The sequence below is a fragment of the Macaca mulatta genome, chromosome 1 (assembly GCF_049350105.2).
Source record: "Macaca mulatta isolate MMU2019108-1 chromosome 1, T2T-MMU8v2.0, whole genome shotgun sequence".
In the NCBI taxonomy this organism is placed as follows: Eukaryota; Metazoa; Chordata; class Mammalia; order Primates; family Cercopithecidae; genus Macaca; species Macaca mulatta.
In genome coordinates this window covers 212,910,900-212,929,353 of record NC_133406.1, presented here as the reverse complement: position 1 = coordinate 212,929,353, position 18,454 = coordinate 212,910,900, and the positions used below count along the sequence as shown (strand labels likewise).

General features: G+C 38.6%; 2 protein-coding genes across 15 annotated transcripts in view; one reads left to right on the top strand and one right to left on the bottom strand.

The window, feature by feature from the left end:
• XKR8 (XK related 8) overlaps positions 1-18,454 on the top strand; it is a 149,499-nt gene that overhangs the window by 65,156 nt on the left and 65,889 nt on the right. The window contains exon 5 of one of the 5 annotated variants that reach the window (XR_013405204.1): positions 18,012-18,087. The exons of 1 other annotated variant lie outside the window; for it this stretch is intronic. The gene's annotated coding sequence lies outside the window, so the exon portion shown is untranslated. Of the gene's footprint in view, positions 1-16,521; positions 18,314-18,454 lie in introns of all 5 variants that reach the window. 3 more of the 5 variants (XR_013405211.1, XR_013405206.1, XR_013405205.1) reach the window with 3 other exon arrangements.
• Positions 1-18,454, bottom strand: part of EYA3 (EYA transcriptional coactivator and phosphatase 3) — a 119,079-nt gene that overhangs the window by 53,925 nt on the left and 46,700 nt on the right. For 6 of the 10 annotated variants that reach the window (XM_077995210.1, XM_015132441.3, XM_077995196.1 and 3 more), the window contains 2 exons: positions 15,604-15,670; positions 12,314-12,450 (listed from right to left, as the gene is read on the bottom strand). In XM_077995210.1, coding sequence (XP_077851336.1) covers positions 12,314-12,450; positions 15,604-15,670 — 204 coding nt within the window. 10 annotated transcript variants of the gene reach the window in all.

Here is an 18,454-nt window from a genome sequence, read left to right as displayed (position 1 = left end):
GAGAAAAAATCAGACAAATTCTAAGAGTGGGTCATCTTAAAATATACCTGGACTCCTCAAAACTGTCAAGGTCATTAAAAGCAAGGAAAAGTCTGAGAAACTACAAAGTCTAGAAGAGCCTAAGGAGACATAATAACTAAATGTAATGTAATATCCTGGATGGGATCCTGGAACAGAACAAGGACATCATATAAAAACACAGGAAATCCAAATAAACAACGGACTTACTTAATAATAATATACTAATACTGGTTCATTAATTATAACAAGTTTAATATACTAACATAAGATGTTAATAACGGGAAACTGTGCAGGAGGAGGGATATATGGGAACTCTCTGTACTATCTGCTCAATTGTTCTGTAAACCTAAAATTATTAATACAAAATAAAGTCTAGGCCAGCCACGGTGGCTCAAACCTGTAATCCCAGCAGTTTGGGAAGCCGAGGCGGGCGGATCACTTGAGGTCAGGAATTTGAGACCAGCCTGGCCAACACGGTGAAACCCCGTCTCTACTAAATATACAAAAATTAGTCGGGCATGGTGGCATGTGCCTGTAATCCCAGCTACTCAGGAGGCTGAGGCAGAAGATGCGCTTAAACTCGGGAGGTGGAGGTTGCAGTAAGCTGAGATCGCTCCACTGCACTCCAGCCTGGGTGACAGAGCAAGACTCTGTCTCAAAAATAAATAAATAAATAAAAAAAACCTATTAATAAAAAAATTTTTTTAAATCTCCTGGTCAAAGATAGATTATTGTGTGTTACCAATGATACTAGAGTACAAAGACATTCATTAAAAGATTGAATTAGGGCCAGGCGCAGTGGCTCACACCTGTAATCCCAGCACTTTGGGAGGCCAAGGTGGGCAGATCACGAAGTCAGGAGATCGAGACCATCCTGGCTAACACGGTGAAACCCCATCTCTACAAAAATTACAAAAAATTAGCTGGGCGTGGTGGTGGGCGCCTGTGGTCCCAGCTACTCAGGAGGCTGAGGCAGGAGAATGGCGTGAACCCAGGAGGCAGAGCTTGCAGTGAGCTGAGATGGCGCCACTGCACTCCAGCCTGGGTGAGAGTGAGACTCCGTCTCAAAAAAAAAAAAAAAAAAAAGATTGAATTAGTCAGGGCGCAGTGGCTCATGCCTGTAATCCCAGCACTTTGGGAGGCTGAAGTAGGCAGATACTTGAGGTCAGGAGTTCGAGACCAGACTGGTCGACATGATGAAACCCTGTCTCTACTAAAAATACAAAAATTAGCTGGGCGTGGTAGTGGGTGCCTATAATCCCAGCTACTTGGAAGGCTGAGGCACAAGAATTCCTTGAACCCAGGAGGCAGAGGTTGTAGTGAGCCGAGATCACGCCACTGCACTCCAGCATGGGCAAAAGAGCAAGACTCAATCTCAAAATATATATATAATTAAAAATAATTTGGAAATTTCTGAAATTAATTTTGCCACTTGAATATTATTTAACCAATTAAAACATCTCAGCTGAAGAAAATGACCAAAGATAAGGCCACATAGTCAACAGATACTCTAGGAAAAGGATGATACTACAGAAGTCAGATCTACTCATTCAAAACATTTTTATGAGCAAACAAAGGCAGTCTCTTCTCATTATGGCACCACTAAAGTACAAACTAAAGAAAAGGTTCTGATTAGAGTTAATTAAGCCAGAAGCAGATTAGGTTTTTGAGATAATTTCCCTAACTCCCCCAGGAAGGATGGGCTGTTGTCAATTGAAGAATGCTTGGGGTGTAAACTTAAAAAAATTGGGTAGTTATGCAGGGGGAAAGAAACAGCCCTGGATAGCTAACATTCATTATCCATGCTAAAAGGGAAGGGAAAAGTAGGAGCAAGGAGAGTAATACTGATAGTGGTGAACTTAAGTAATTTAATACCAATAATACACATGTTTCATTTCAGCTAACTGTTTTTCTAACAATTTTTTCATCAGAATAAATGGTAAAAATTGATAACTTAATGGTTAACTTCTGCCTTAATTTCTACCCTGTGCTAATTAACCAGAAAATGGCCCAATAGATTAACCAGAAAAACGGAGGATAAGTGAATTTAGATATTTGTTAGTATAGGTTCTCAATTATGGGAGAGTTGATATTGATACCATTACCTCAATACTGAAAAGCATAAATATTGTACTCATGCTCTGGGGTCAGAATGCCCAGCTAATGTCCTGCCTTCTTAATTACTTGCTAATTTTGGGACTATGGATAAGCTACTTAGCTTTTCTGTGCCTCAGGTTCCCCCTCTGTAAAATGAGGTTTGTGTTGTTGTGAGGATTACATGAGCAACATCTATCCACGGCTTAGAAAAACGTCAAGAGTATAGTAAGCACTTCATAAATACCTGCAATTGTCATTAATAGCAAAATGAAGGAAATCAGGTTAGCCAATCCAAAGGAAAAAATGTTCTAATAGATAACAAATAAGAACAGTGGTTAGTGAAGTTTAAGGGATATTTTCACGACTCTCAATTTTTAAAATTTCTATTTATTTTTTCGAGACAGAGTCTCACTCTTGTTGCTCAGGCTGGAGTACAATGGTGCGATCTCGGCTCACTGCAACCTCCGCCTCATGGGTTCAAGTGATTCTCCTACCTGGGCCTCCTGAGTAGCTAGGATTACAGGCATGCGCCACCACACCCGGCTAATTTTGTATTTTTAGTACAGATGGGGTTTCTCCATGTTGGTCAGGCTGGTCTCCAACTCCTGACCTCAGGTGATCCGCCCGCCTCAGCCTCCCAAAGTGCTGGGGTTACAGGCATGAGCCATCGCGCCTGGCCTCATGACTGTTTTAAAGCAGTGGGTCCTAACAGACCCCAAAGAGGTGATTCCTCTTGTTTTACGAGGGAGAAATAAGCATAGCTACCACGTTCCTCAAATTCTAGACATAACTACAGAGGAATGGTGGTTTTACATTTTGGTAGAGCATTAAGAGAACCCTTGGTCGTCTTTGACAACCTAGGTGTAAGTTATCAGAGATACACCTGTTTAGAAGAGACTTGGCAACTAGACTTACCTGTGGTTGAACCCAAAAGGCCTATCAACATAGAGAAATACGAGGCCAAGTGTGGTGGCTCATATCTATAACCTCAACACTTTGGGAAGCTGGGGTAGGAGGATTGCTTGAGCCCAGGAGTTCAAGACCAGCCTGGGCAACATAGTGAGATCCCACCTCTAAAAAAAAAAAAAAAAGTAGAAAAAAATAGCTGGGTGTGGTGGTGCGCACCTGCAGTCCCAGCTACTGGAGAGGCTGAGGTGAGAGGATCACTTTAGCCCGGGAGGTGAAGGCTGCCTTGAGCCATGATCGCTCCACTGCATTCCAGCTGGGCAACTGAGTGAGACTCTGTCACAAAACAAAACAAAAAACCACAGAGAAATACTCTATAAAAATGAAAGGGAGTGGTGGAGAAGACAGGCAAAGTCATTCTCTCCAGTTTCTCCCTCCTGGTTTGTTCCCATCTTAGAAAGAAAGAAGAGGGAGAGGACGAGGGGAGAAAAAAAAAAAAAAGAGGAGGAAACAAGTGAAGAAAAGAGGAGACTTGGTAAACAACAGGAGGTAAAGGTAGCTCAGAGGAAGGTCTCAGAACATAGAGACCAGTTCTGTTTCCACTGGACCAAGGAGAAGTAGTTTTCAAATATTTCTGAAAACAGTTAAAACTGAAAATCAAAATCTAATTAATCTACATTAAAACTTTTTTTATCACCAAAGCTTATACATTAAGAGTACCTCAGATAGGTTTTTGAGGTCCTATACTAATCCCTCTACTATCCATTTTATAAGAAATAAAATTTAAAAGCTAGGAAACATCATGAGAAAAGAGGCAGATGAGAAGCCAGGTACAAGGATACTAGTCCCAGTCTGGAGCAATGATAAATTGCCTGCACTGGATTTGGAAGAATAGACAATTAATTCCATAGTGCCTTTTGAGTTTTTTGTCTTCTTTCCTAATAGTCCTGTCATAATTCTAACTCTGTTACAGGAAGAACTTGGAAGGTAAAGATGTTTAGAGCTTAAGCTTTAATACTATGCTTTTTATCCTGAAAGAGAAATAAGAATGAACTTCTTGAGCAAGAGAAATGCTCTCATCAAGTAGTAAACGGGGTATAAGTGTGACAAAGACACAGCAGAAAAGCAGCACACACCTCACATACCACCATGACAATTCATACAGGTCAGCAAAATTCCAACCCATGGAGTCTTCTGCTCATTTATAGGACAAAATGTCAATGAAAATAGACTAGAACAAAATCAAGGGGTTTTCTGGACACCAACATGCAAAAGGGAAGGCTTCAATTCTATCAAGCAGCTCACATTCAAAGGCTAAACTACTTATAAAGCACACTCCTAAGCTGTGGTTTGCCTAACACAAAAAGCATGCACAAATCCAAGTATCACCCCCTTTCTATTTTAGAAGACAGAACTCCTATATTATCCAATTTGCTTGTTTGGAGATACAGGTAGGTTAAAAGCAAGAAACAATAATAATAATTTTAAAACACACACACAACCATGCCTATTTACCTTGAATGGGATAAGAATAATGTGCTGGGCTTGGCTGGCTTGTGGTTAACCCTGTAGTGCAGGTAAGAACACTGTGTTGACTTGGAGATGGAGTCTGAATTAAACCACTTTCAGGTTTCATACCTGGCCACAATGCACCTGAATCAGATAAATTGGACCAATTACAAACAATACACTGGGACTGAGGAGCATGGTTATGCTTTCAAATATCAGCCAGTAGGTTTAAAATCTAAATCTTAAAAATAAATTTGCTTGTAAGAGAAAATTATTGAATCTCCCACTTGTAATACACCACAAGCAAATAACACTTTCAAAGAATTAAGGGATAAGGGCAAAGAAACAAGAAGCTTGCCACAAATCCCAATATGTATATAAATTCATTTCATTTCAATGATTGGGGGAAACTGACCAGGATTCAGAAAAAAGAGTTATTGACACCCAACTGGAGTATCTGTTATGAAGACTGCCTGATGTCCAGGTACAGTGATAAATAATTTATCCAAACTGTCAAGGTAGGAGACATTCCATATAAGTTTAAAATCCACTTACCCATTAAACAAGGACCAAATTTTTCTAAAATATATTAAACACTTCTCTGCCTTCTTAAGCTGGTTATTTTGTTACTTTTGTTTCTTCTGATTAGGAAAGACATACCTGCTTATTTTGTAAATTAAAAGCATTACAGAAATACATAATTTAGAAAAAAATACAGTCATATATAATCCCATCATCCAGACTTAACCACTATTAACAGTTTGTAGAAGAGTCACCCAGATGATTTCTTCTTCCTTTTTTTTTTTTTTTTTTTTTAAAAAAAATAAGATAGGGTTTTGCTCTGTTGCCCAGGCTGGTCTTGAACTCCAGGCCTCACACGATCCTTTTGCCCCAGCCTCCTTTAGTGCTGGGATAGGCATGAGCCACTACACTCAGTCCAGATTTCTTCTATGTATTCACTAATCATCTTTTTTAACAAAAATGGGATTGTGGTTTTTTGTTGTTGTTGCTGTTAAGAGACAGGGTCTTCCTCTGTCACCTAGGCTCAAACAATCCTCTTGCCTCAGCCACAGGAGTAGCTGAGACTATGGGCGTGTGCCACCTTACTTGGCTAATTTTTTTAGAGGTGGGGCTCGCCACATTGCCCAGGCCAGTCTTGAACTCCTGGCCTCAAGCAATCCTCCATCTTGGCTTTTTAAAGTGTTGGGATTATAGGTGTGAGCCACTGCCAGCCAACGACTGTTTTATACACAGTATACATAATTTGCTTTTCCACATAATACCTCAAGATTCATCTTTCCAAGTCAGAACATATAAGTCTATCTCATACTGACAAATATCACAGCTGTTCATTTTTACTTTCTTTTTATCATAATGTTCCTGAGTGACAATCTTTCTAAAATATATTTATATCCTTTCCTTCTTTCTTAGCAGGGAGGAAATAGCACACATACCTTTAGATTTTCTCAGTTACTGTTTCAAAAATAAAAACTGTGCTGTGCTATATATATTACAGAGATACCGCAGAGGCTATTGTGATGTGTAAAGACAATTGTTTAGTATTAAATAGAACTTAATTATAGTTCTGATTTTTAGGTTCTAATTTCACTGTTTTTCCTCAGTGGTCTGTCGCTTCTTGACTTCCTTGGCTATATCTGCCTTTTCATTTGCAATAAACTAGGCAACCATAAACAAAACTTTGCATCTGCATGAGAGCCCAAAGATATTCTTTATGAGCGAAACACTCTTAAGTGCATGGTTTTGGTGATAATTTTGGCTACACAAAAGCCTACTTTAAAAAAAAAAAAAAACTTTTTTTTTTTTTTGAGAGGGAGTTTTGCTTTTTTTGCCCAGGCTAGACTGCAGTGGCATGATGATCTCAGCTTACTGCAATCTCCTCCTCCTGGGTTCAAGCAACTCTCCTGCCTCAGCCTCCCTAGTATCTGGGATTACAGGTATGCACCACCATGCCCAGCTAATTTTGTATTTTTAGTAAAGATGGGGTTTCACTATGTTGGTCAGGCTGGTCTCGAACTCCTGACCTCAGGTAATCCACCCACCTCGGCCTCCCAAAGTGTTGGGATTACAGGCGTGAGCCACCACGCCAGGCCCAAAAAATCTTAATGCCTGGTTGTTCACTGTGTTCTGAATAGCTATGGTTACTGGGTTAGTGTAGTTGAAGCTGATAATTAGGTCTAAGAAGGTTCATCAACCAAACACATTCCATGTATGACATAAGGTTAGCCATGACTTCAAACTCAACATTAACTCATATCATTTATTTGCTCCTACTCTGATAAACTAGGAGTGAATGAATTTATAGCCAATGAACAGATATATGCAATCAAAAATATAATACTTTGAGAATGAGAACCTCTGCTTCACCAGGGCACTGAGATACTTCAGTGCAGCAACTCAGATTTGTCCAATTTATTGATAAGTACATTTAGGAATAGTAAAGAGAAATGTGAAAGTCTTAAACAATAGTGGGATATGATAATCACTTTTTAAGTTTTTTGAGACAGGGTCTTGCTCTATTGCCCAGGCTGTAGGACAGTGGTGCAATCACAGGTCATTGCAGCCTCAACCTCCTGGGATCAAGGGATCCTCCTGCCTCAAACCCCCGAATAGCTGGGACCACAGGCACACAACGCCTGGCTACTTCTTGTATTTTTGCAGAGACGAGGTTTTGTCATATTGCCTAGGCTGGTTTCAAACTCCTGGCCTTAAATGATCCTCCTGACTTGACCTCCCAAAGTGCTGGGATTATAGGCATGAGTCACTGCACCCGGCTTTGCCCCAAACTCTTAATGCATAAAAAGAAAATGTAATATTTTTTTCTCATCTATTAATCACATGAAATAACTTATTTTAAGAGACTGAGGAATACTGACACCGGTAGCATGAATTAGAAGCATTTGCCCTATCATAATTCATGATGATTTAAATATGTCCTATGTCATTTAAATTTAATTAAGATTCTTGCTATGTTTGATTTTCAACAATAAAAATATTTGGGAATATCATTTTTTAAACATTTATGATGTAAAATGTGAGTATCAGTGATATGATTCCTGCTGGTTGTATATCACACTTTTTGGTAAACAAATTGCTATTTCAATGTCACAATAACTTTTCAGATTTATTGTCATCACTGTGATTTCTCTTTCCAAATAGGTTTTGACCCTAAGGGGTTAGATTTATAAACATATTTTTATACTATATGAAAATAATACCTTATTATTAACAATAGTATCAACTGAGAATGTTTTGACAGTGTCCCTCTTATAAGATCAAAAATTAGAACACAAATGTCCAAAATAAGTAGGAGATAGCTAGTTGTGAATATCTTTGGCCAGAAACACAAAGTAGATGTTTAACATATAATTATTTTATGAGGAATAAAAGACAATATGGACAGTGCCTCCAGCATCACTGTAGACCTGGACATGCAAATCATCTTCCTCTAAACGCACCCCTCCCAGAATTCCAGATAACAGGCAGCATGACGACCCAGTAGTCTGACTCCACGGCACTACTGCTCATAGCAAACAAGGAAACCAAACCCTAATTACCTGACTCCCAGTCCACTGCTCTATGCCAACAACTACCAACTTTCTTAAGTACTTTTAAGTATCAAGAGCCTGCTGTAGACAAACTGTCAGGTTAACAATGGGAAAGCAAGTCTGTCTCTGAGTGCTTTCCTGCTGCCCCCAGAGTGGGGTCTTATCACAAACTCTACCCAAGTTTCTCAGCACAAGTACTTCACTATTGATTACTCACTATCCAAACTAATCTCATCAGTTCAATTTATAGTAACGCATATAGTGATCTTTAGAGATTAGTCTGGTGAGGAACTAAAGTATACACCAATGCTAGAAAAAGCACATGAAAGGACATTTTGGCTTGCTGATTCAGCAGCTCATTTGGATAAGCTATTATAAATAGTAAGTAATTTAATGTAAGTACTTTTCCTGATTATAAACAAAGTATATGTATATATTTTTTGAAACATCTGTAGGAAAAACAGCCACTTTTTTTTGCTTCCAATTATTCTTTATGCACAATTTTTTCTTTCTTTTTTTTTTTTAGAGGCAGAGTCTCACTATATTGTCCACACCAGAGTGCAGTGACTATTCACAGCCATGATCCCACTACTGATCAGCACTGGAGTTTTAACCTGCTGCTTCTAACCTGGGCCAGTTCACCCTTCCTTAGGCAACCTGGTGGTCCCCCACTCCCAGGAGGTCACCACATTGGTGCTGAACTTAGTGCAGATACCCAATCAGCATAGTGCACTGTAGCCCAGAACTGCTGGGCTCAAGCGATCCTCCTACCTCAGTCTCCCAAGTAGCTGGAACTACAGGCATGCACTACCATACCTGGGTATACACATATTTTGTAAAATACTAAATTGGTATTACAACATTGTGTTTTTGTTATTATATACTGCTTTTTTCAATTAATAATATACTGTTTTCTCAAGACCCTAAATATTTTTCAACAATATGATTTATAATGGCTATGCAGCAGTCATATAAAATTTAACACATACCTTAATATTCAATTTTTAGGTTTTCAATTTTTTCACATTATAAATAATGCTTCAATGAATATGTTGGTCAGCACATTTTTCTGGGTATCTCTAACTAGTTCCATAGGATACATTCCCAGAAGTGAAATTACTGAGGGAAATGAAATGAACATCCTTAAGGCTCTTAATGCATATCACCCACTCCTCCAACTCACATTAAAGTTCTTTTAAAAGAAATCAGAACAGTTGGCACCTAAAGGCATATTTTTTGAAACCCACTAACATTAAACAAGTACCCTTTTCCTTACACATACTCCTTCAGATTCCTAGAAGTTAAACTTCTAATCCCCTTTCTGCCATCCCACCCCATTTGTATACAGCTCTGGAAAGAATATGATCAGTATTTCTTTAAAAGATTATTCATCATATAGTCTTCTTAGATTTCTTCTAGTCTTTTCTCCTTTCTTCAAGAGGAGGAAGCTTTTTAATTTCAAACTCAACTCTGAGACCATCTTTTTGATATAGACCTAAAGTTATGAGCATTTCTGGAATGAAACAAACCAGGGTTCAATTATAATCCCAGGCGTTTACTAATTGTATGAACTTTGGGCACATGATTTAACTCTCAGTTTCTCCCCTATAAAAAGGGATAGGACTTACCTCTTAGGACTGTTCTGAGGATTAAATGAGACAATACTATAAAGTGTGAAGTACTTATTCTTAGTACACAGCTTGTTATAGTAAATAATAGAGATAAGGTAATGTTATTATAATGAATTTTTCTGAAGCCCTATTTGCATCTGAAATAAAACAAATTAGCTAATCTGAAAACAGGCAGCACTAAGATGACACGACTACCAAAATCTTGATTTCGAAAGAAAGAAATCAAGTGTTTTCTCCTACTTAATTTAACACATTACCAAAAAAAGCCACAAGATAAAACACAAGAAAACATCTTTTCAAAATACAGTCACTTTTAAAAGTTTTACAAACCTCTCTTACAATTTCTCTGGTAAATTGTGAGAATATGCCATCTCTATCATTCACATTACCCCAACCAAAATCTCTCTCTAGTAAGTCTCATACATTACTTAAAGTCAAATTTAAGCTAATGATTATCTCTCTCTGAATTACTGATAGAAGAAATTATGAAACACAAGTCTTCCTTGCCCTCAAATATTAAACAAAACCTGATTATTAAAGGAGCCTGTTATTAACAATATTACCAACATACAATATAAACATGTATCCTTCAAGGTTTTAACAGAGATCTATTTACTTTACAGAATTTTTTTCTTTTTTAATGTATTATTATTATCATTATTATTATTATTATTTTTTGAGACAGTCTTGCTCTGTCACCCAGGCTGGAGTGCAGTGGCACCATCTCGGCTCACTGCAACCTCTGTCTCCCAGGTTCGAGTGATTCTCATGCCTCAGCCTCCTGAGTAGCTGGAATTACAGGTGCCCACCACCATGCCCGGCTAATTTTTAAAATATTTTTAATAGAGACAGGTTTCACCATGTTGGCCAGGCTAGTCTCGACCTCCTGGTCTCAAGTGACCTGTCCAAAGTGGGCTGGGCATGGTGGCTCAGGCCTGTAATCCCAGCATTTTGGCAGGCCGAGCTGGGCAGATCACTTGAGGCCAGGAGTTTGAGACCAGTTGGCCAACATGGTGAAACCCTGTCTCTACTAAAATACAAAAATTAGGCAGGCTTGGTGGTGCACAGAGCGAGACTCTGTCTCGAAATAATAATAATTTAAGGGAAATATAGTGATCATTTAAAAAATTAATTATATCTAGGATCTATATGCACACAGAATTATCTTAGGTATTCCATAAATCATGCTCAGAGATATAATAGGAGTAGTATTTAATACTGAACAGCAGGAATGATCAACTGTTGTAAACGGCTTGGGCTTGCTAATAATTCAAATCAAAACAGAAGATTTAAAAAACTATGTGAAAATAATTATAATTGCTAGCCTATTATTAGTCAACTGTTGAAAAATCAGCTTTAAATAACCAAAAAGAAATCAACACAAACATATTCACAGAGGGGTCTCCTTTCAAAAGGTCCATTCAGTGTTGGCTGGTTAATCATATCATAAATACAAGATCTGAGTACGCTGGCTGGTACTAACAGGCATGGAAATATGGATGTACAAATGAGGAAACAAGAGAATTTGTTTCCCATCTCACATGAAGTTATCAACCCCACTATTATTAAACATAACTCCCAATTCTTGTTTCTAGCAGTTACCAGGAATCAAAGAATTCTAACAAGCCTAAAAGTAAGAAAGCTGACAATATCATAAAAGAGTAGCCAAGCGGGTCAGGAGAAACAGGAATGTGGAAACTAGAAGCAGGTACATTAATACATCCAGAATCTGTGTGGTGATATGTCTGGAAAACTTTTCTAATTCATAGCTTGATTAAATAAAGTCTACAGAAATATAATTTTGTTACATATTACATATTTTTAAATAATACAGTATTCTTTTAATTTTCTGACACCCATTTCAGGAAAGCAGGGAAGGAGCAATGAAGCACACTGCGTTTACACACACAGAAAAATAAGCACAGATATTAAGCACCCAAAGAACCTTAAAGGGACGTCTGATAAATCATTTTAATTTATAGTTCATGTCCAAGACACCTAAAACCAATGAAAATAACTCCCTAGGCACATAAGGCTATAAGAAAATTGGGGATTTCTGGCATTCTAAAATGACTTTTTGGTTCAGCAGAACAATATCTGATCAGTTTTAGGTGGGGTTAGGGGAGAAAGGAGAGGGAGAGATTGGCCAAAAAACAAAAACAAAAACAACACACAAAAACAAACAAACAAAAAACCCCACAGAGCAAACTATGATACATATTCAGACTACCTGGTTTTAGCAAGAAATTGGCCACCTCGAAATATATTTATTATGCTTTCCTAATGATAGTACCATATTATATTGTATATAAAGTAAGTCAAATCAATAGCAAATCCTCAAAGAATTTACCAAACACTTAAACATTCCAAGCTTCAGGGTCAGGACTTAGAACACACAAAATAGATAAATGAGTACTAAAAAACTACGATTTTTTTATTACATACATCAAACATACTGTTGCAAAGTTGCATACCCAACCACATATGTAACTAAGTGCTCTTAAAGAATGATGCATGGCTGATCAAAGTTTCTGGGGAATAAAATCAACATTCTTAGAAATTGTTTACAATAGAGTGCCTTACCAAAAGGAGGTAGTCCATACGTTTGGGTTGCCTGAGGGTAGACAGCATAGGGTTGAGTCTGCTGTAGTGTCTGGTATTGAGTCTGCCCAGGGTAAGCAGTTTCCGAAACAGGAACTGAGAGAATATGTGCATACGGTCTAGAAAATTTCAAGAAAACAAAAACTTTTGTGTGATTTACTTTAGTAATGAAAAATAGGTAAAATAGCTACCACCACTAACGGCAAAGAATCTGCAACAAGGAGACTAATCTTCCACATAAAATGGCTCTTTTTAAAATTTTTTTATTTTTGAGACAGTCTTGCTCTGTTGCCCAGGCTGGAGTGCAGTGGCATGATCTCGGCTAATTGTAGCCTCCGCCTCCCCAGTTCAAGCTATTTTTCTGTCTCAGCCTCCCAAATACCTGGGATTGATTACAGGCACCTACCGCCACGTCTGGATAATTTTTGTATTTTTAGTAGAGATGGCGTTTCATCCTTGTAGGCCAGGCTGGTCTCAAACTCTTGACCTCAAGTGATCCACCCGCCTCGGCCTCCCAAGGTGCTAGGATTACAGGGGTGAGCTACTGTGCCCAACCTAAAATGGCTCTTATGATCAGAAAGTAGAAGCCTTTCCTCCTTTCCAGGTTCTACTATCATCAACCCAAAGAACAATTTTATGAAAAATTTAAGTTTCAAACATCCCTCCAAGTTCCAATTATCCTACAAACATTTCTAGTGTGCTACAATCATGGCCCTATGTGAGACACAAGGATGGATTAAACGTGTTCATGCCGTTAGCCTACATCTAGAATAAAATCCTAATATAATAGAAAACTAGATAGAACAAGATTGGCAATTGGTTTTCATTCTCCACTCTGCCCCTTGAACCAAACTAAAGTTCTGAGAGGGAAAGTAAGACTGGAAAGGAGGGTGAGGCTGGTGGAGAAAAGGCAAGCAAACACACCAAAAAAACGGAAGTAGAGATGGGTTCCAATATCCTTAAATCAAGCCTACAAAACAGAACCCAGGTAATTAACAAAGTCTGGGAAGTTCCAGACAGGACTCAATCTCCTCAATGATATTTAAGTCAGGGCATACTGCCACTAGTTGGTGCCACCATATCAGCGATAGCTAGAGATTTCAGCAGTGAAACTCCTGGGACTTTACAGTAGCTAGCAGATATAACCATTTCATCCATGATATTGCACTGAATTTTTAGATACCAATTATTTCATGTGGTGAGTTACACTGTATATATAACGTAAAAAAGAAAATGCTATTCGTACCATGTAAGCATAATAAAATATGGCGGGGGCGGCAGGGGTGTTTTAAAGGGGAAATTTTTTTTTCACCTTTGGGGGAAGAGGAAAATGAAGAAAGGCCATAAAGAAGTGATATAGTAGATAAGAGGTACAGAATTGGGAGAGAAAGGGTGTTCTAGCACAAGAAAAAAGTCCTGCCAGGGAACAGAGGAAGGAAAGCAAGGGCTTCAGCCTGTAAAGAGCATAGATAACTGAGGGAAGTATATTAAGAGAAGTAGTGAGAGAAAGGAAGCAAAGACCTTGAATGCTAGGCTAAAAGGCAAATCTGAAACTGAGAGCCACTGAAATTATTGAGCAAAGAGTGACAAGATCAGAGCTGTTCTTTAATAAAGATTATTTTGACAATGCTTTGTAAATTGTTTAGAAAGGGAGGAGAAACTGGAAATGGAGATCCAGTTAAAAAAACAGTTCAGATAAGTAATAAAGAGGTCTGAATTAAGATAGATGGTATAGCTAATAAGGTATTCTGAATGTAGCAGGTATGCAAATACTTTCTGAATGAATAAATGAATTTGGAATCTGCAACATATCCACATTTCAGTAGATTCTAAAAAACTGAATTTAAAAATGTCTATTCTTCTTAGCCAGATCTGAGTCCAGGAAATAGCTCAGGTTAGAGTTGTTACTCAAGTCTCATGGGAATGATTTACATCTTAGTGACCTTAAATGGATTAATCTCCAGATATGGTAAAGACCATAATGTCCTTTTTCATGCAGAGTCTTTGTAGCCCAAAGCTCAAATGTGTTGCCACATTTAGTATCTAATTTCTTCATAATAATCTCAGAGAATAGGTTCAGTCATTTCACAGAAGAAAGTCGCATGAAAATGATTAGCCCAAGCACACCATTAGTGTTAATACCAGATTAAAATTAGAAGAACTCATTGGGTTGACTTTTTAATTTATTTTTTAACTAATGCAAAATTCAAAAGGTAAAAATGGATATAACCAGGGAAAAGAAAGACAGTTTCCTTTTTATAACAGCCCCATAAAGTATCTCTTGCTTTTGCTACCAGTTTCTTTATGTATCCAGAGCTGTAAGCACATAAGAATATATCCTGGCTTAATAAATGCACTTGTATGTGTCTTTGTATGCATAGGTCCACTCTTTATTATGCACAATAGGTAGCTTGGTATACACACTGTTCTGCACCTACCCACCTTGGAGATGAATAACTTGGCTGATATTAACGCTGATATTACCCCATGAAGGCCCAAAACATAACCTCTTAGTGACTTTCCCACCAAACCTATCTAACTTCAAGCCCAGTTCTACTCTGAGGACATTTTTCCTCAATCAAGAAACTGAACACAGGCCAGGCGTGGTGGCTCATGCCTGTAATCCCAGCACTTTGGTAGGTAGGCAGATCACCTGAGGTCAGCCGTTTGAAAACAGCCTGGCCAACATGGTGAAACCCCATCTCTACTAAAAAACACAAAAATTAGCTGGGCATGGTGGCATGCCGATAGTTCCAGCTATTCAGGAGGCTGAGGCAGGAGAATCACTTGAACCTGGGAGGTGGAGGTTGCAGTGAGCCACGATGGTGCCACTGCACTCCAGCCTGGATGACAGAGTAAGACTCTGTCTTCAAAAAAAGAAAAAAAAAAAAAAAAAACTGAACACAGATTGTACTGAGAAATCCAGTCTTGTTTTTATTAATCTGTATGCTGTATGTCAAGGTACAGGACAGAGAGAATGACCAGAAGTCAATCAATGATATGGTTAATCACTAATACTATTTTGCATGTTCAGTGCCTACTCATTTTAGAGTAAGCTTTTGTGTAAAATGATCCATTGCAGGCAACCATCTACTTTTTAAAAGGATACTACATAGATTATATTTAGAGGGAATTAAAAATCGGAATGATGATAGAATAAGAGATGTAAAAATAATTTAAATATCTATTATTTTAGAGGAAAAATAATATTAAATTTTGCAATGAATCTACAGAAAAAGCATATGCATTTTGGAAACAATTATTCAACTTACTTTGCAGAATACATCTGTGAGGTATAATCATTGGATGAGCGAGGGATGTAATCGGTGCATGTCATAACTGAAAGAAAGATAGTATCACCAGGTTAAAAAGTTAGAACATTTCAAAGATGGAATGGGAAAACTGCACATCTCACTGTATAGTCTTTCAAACTAATTAACAGAATACAGCTTGGACACCAGATAGAAAGACTATGTGGTAGAAAATATCTCTTTTTGTGTATACACCTGTTATAGACTTCCAGAGGCAGTAAAAAAAGAAGGGTGGGGTATGGAAAAGAGCTGAAGGTTGGTAGGGATCTCTACCTTTACCCATTACTGATCTAAAATAATAGACGAAGCAACCTCCTAAGCTCTCAGCTATGCTGATAGGCAAACAAAAAGCAAGCTCTGTGTCTAGAAAACCACATTATTCTACTTCAGCTTATTTGTTCTTTGAGTGCTTACTATATTGAGTAAAAGCCTTAAGAATGACTTTCGGCCGGGCGCGGTGGCTCAAGCCTGTAATCCCAGCACTTTGGGAGGCCGAGACGGGCGGATCACAAGGTCAGGAGATCGAGACCATCCTGGCTAACCCGATGAAACCCCGTCTCTACTAAAAAATACAAAAAACTAGCCGGGCGAGGTGGCGGGCGCCTGTAGTCCCAGCTACTGGGGAGGCTGAGGCAGGAGAATGGCGTAAACCCGGGAGGCGGAGCTTGCAGTGAGCTGAGATCCGGCCACTGCACTCCAGCCTGGGCGACAGAGCGAGACTCCGTCTCAAAAAAAAAAAAAAAAAAAAAGAATGACTTTCAGGAAAAGATTTAGGGGAAGCATCCAATCTTATTTTAAAACCACTGCTACTGCTATGCATAATCAACAGCAGAGTAGATGCAAGTATATTTCTATACTACTATTTTTTCTGTTTTGTAGTGAAGGCTTTGATTTTGGCAAACCAGAGACAGATGTGAGGAACTGATGTGATGCTCTGAGAAACTCTCAAAGACTTTTCCGGCTATTGTCCTCTTGACCCCCATGACTTCATCTGGAATAGCTGCTATGAAGGCTTGACCCTCATGATTACTACTTCTGGTATGAACACTGTAAATATCTGATTAAAAACGAACCAATTAACTTTATGTCTAATTAGGTTCCCTGGAAGAGCACCTGATCCAAAAAGAGAACCTTGATCAAAAGCAGATGAGGGGCCAATTCAAATGCTCAAGAGTAAGACAAATCAACACCTGTGAGTTTATTACAGAAGAGCTTGTCCAATGCTATTGTTTGAGGTATTTAAAAATAATTATTGGAGATCACATTTATCTCTAATCATTTTGACAAAAATGAAGGAAATGTCAATTAGATCTAAAGTTCTGACAATCCATTGCAAAGAATGTAACGTAAGTTTATTTGAATTCTACACAATGGATCTTCCTCAGTTGACACATACATTAAAAAAACCCAAACCCTTATCTTCCTCCCATTTAATTTAATTCTGGAAGGGATCAACAACATCCTAGGAGACTGGGGTCAATTTTCACTTCTCTAGAGAATGAATGAGCCTTGATCTTGGCAGTACTTGGGAACCACAAAACAATTATAAAGAGTCAAGGTATAATATCCTATTATACTATAGAAGAATCAAGTAAGTAATATGCTGGCTTGGACTAGAATACCAACAGTGGGGATGAGGCAAAGACTTTGAAATATATTCTGAAGGTAAAACGAACAGGACATTCTGATGGATTTGATGTAGAGAATGAGGAAAACGGGGAATACAAGATGGTTCCTAGGTTTTTAGTTTGAGCAACTAGAGGGAGAGTGATATCACTTCCTAAGATGGGCAAGTTTGGGAGAAGAGAGTATGTCATAGGGGCTAAAGGAATTGAAAGTTCTTTTTTGAACATCTTAGGTATGATTTTCCTTCCAGTAAAGATGTCAAACAGGCAGTCTGATACACAAATGAAAGCATGGGAGAAGTCAGACTGGAAATATCAATATGGAATTCATTAACCATGTATAAGATATTTAAAGTAATGTAATGGGAGAATCCAGAAAGAGGAAAGATGGTAGCCTAGAACTAAGGCCTGAGGCCCACCAAAGAAGGGCCATCAAAGGAGAAAGGTGGGAGGAAAAGTAATGAGAGGCAGAATGTGAGGAGAAATGTATTCTAGAATTTGCAACATGAAAACAACTAATGGCCTTGACGACAGCAGTTTCATTGGAAGAGTGAGGATAGAAGCTAAATTTGAGAAGCTGGAAAAGTGAATGGGAGGTGAAAAAGCAAGTGAGGGCAACTCTTTCAGAAGTTCTGATATGTCACTTATGTGTCCATAACTAGTAGGAGATGTGGAGCCAAGGGTGGGGGTGCAGGGGGAGCAGTGTTTATGTTTTAAAATGGTAAGATGTTTCTTTACTGACAGGAAGGATAAAAAGAGAAGACCGTGATGACACACAAGTGGTGGCAGGAAAACTACAGTACCCAAGTCCTTGGGCAAGGTAAAAATAGATAGTATATGGAACACAAATAAAAGGCTCTACATCTGACAGGAGCAAGTATACTGCTTACATCCTGACAAGAAGGAAACGGCTGGGTGGCTCATGCCTGTAATCCCAGCACTTTGGGAGGCTGAGGCTGGCAGATCACTTGAGGTCAGGAGTTTGAGACAAGCCTGGCCAACACGGTGAAACCCTGTCTCTACTAAAAATACAAAAATTAGCCGGGGTGATAGCACGTGCCTGTAATTCCAGCTACTCGGAAGGCTGAGTCAGGAGAATGGCTTGAACCTGGGAGGCCGAGGTTGCAGTGAGCCGAGATCTCACCATTGCATTCCAGCCTTGGCAACAAGAGCGAAATTCCATCTCA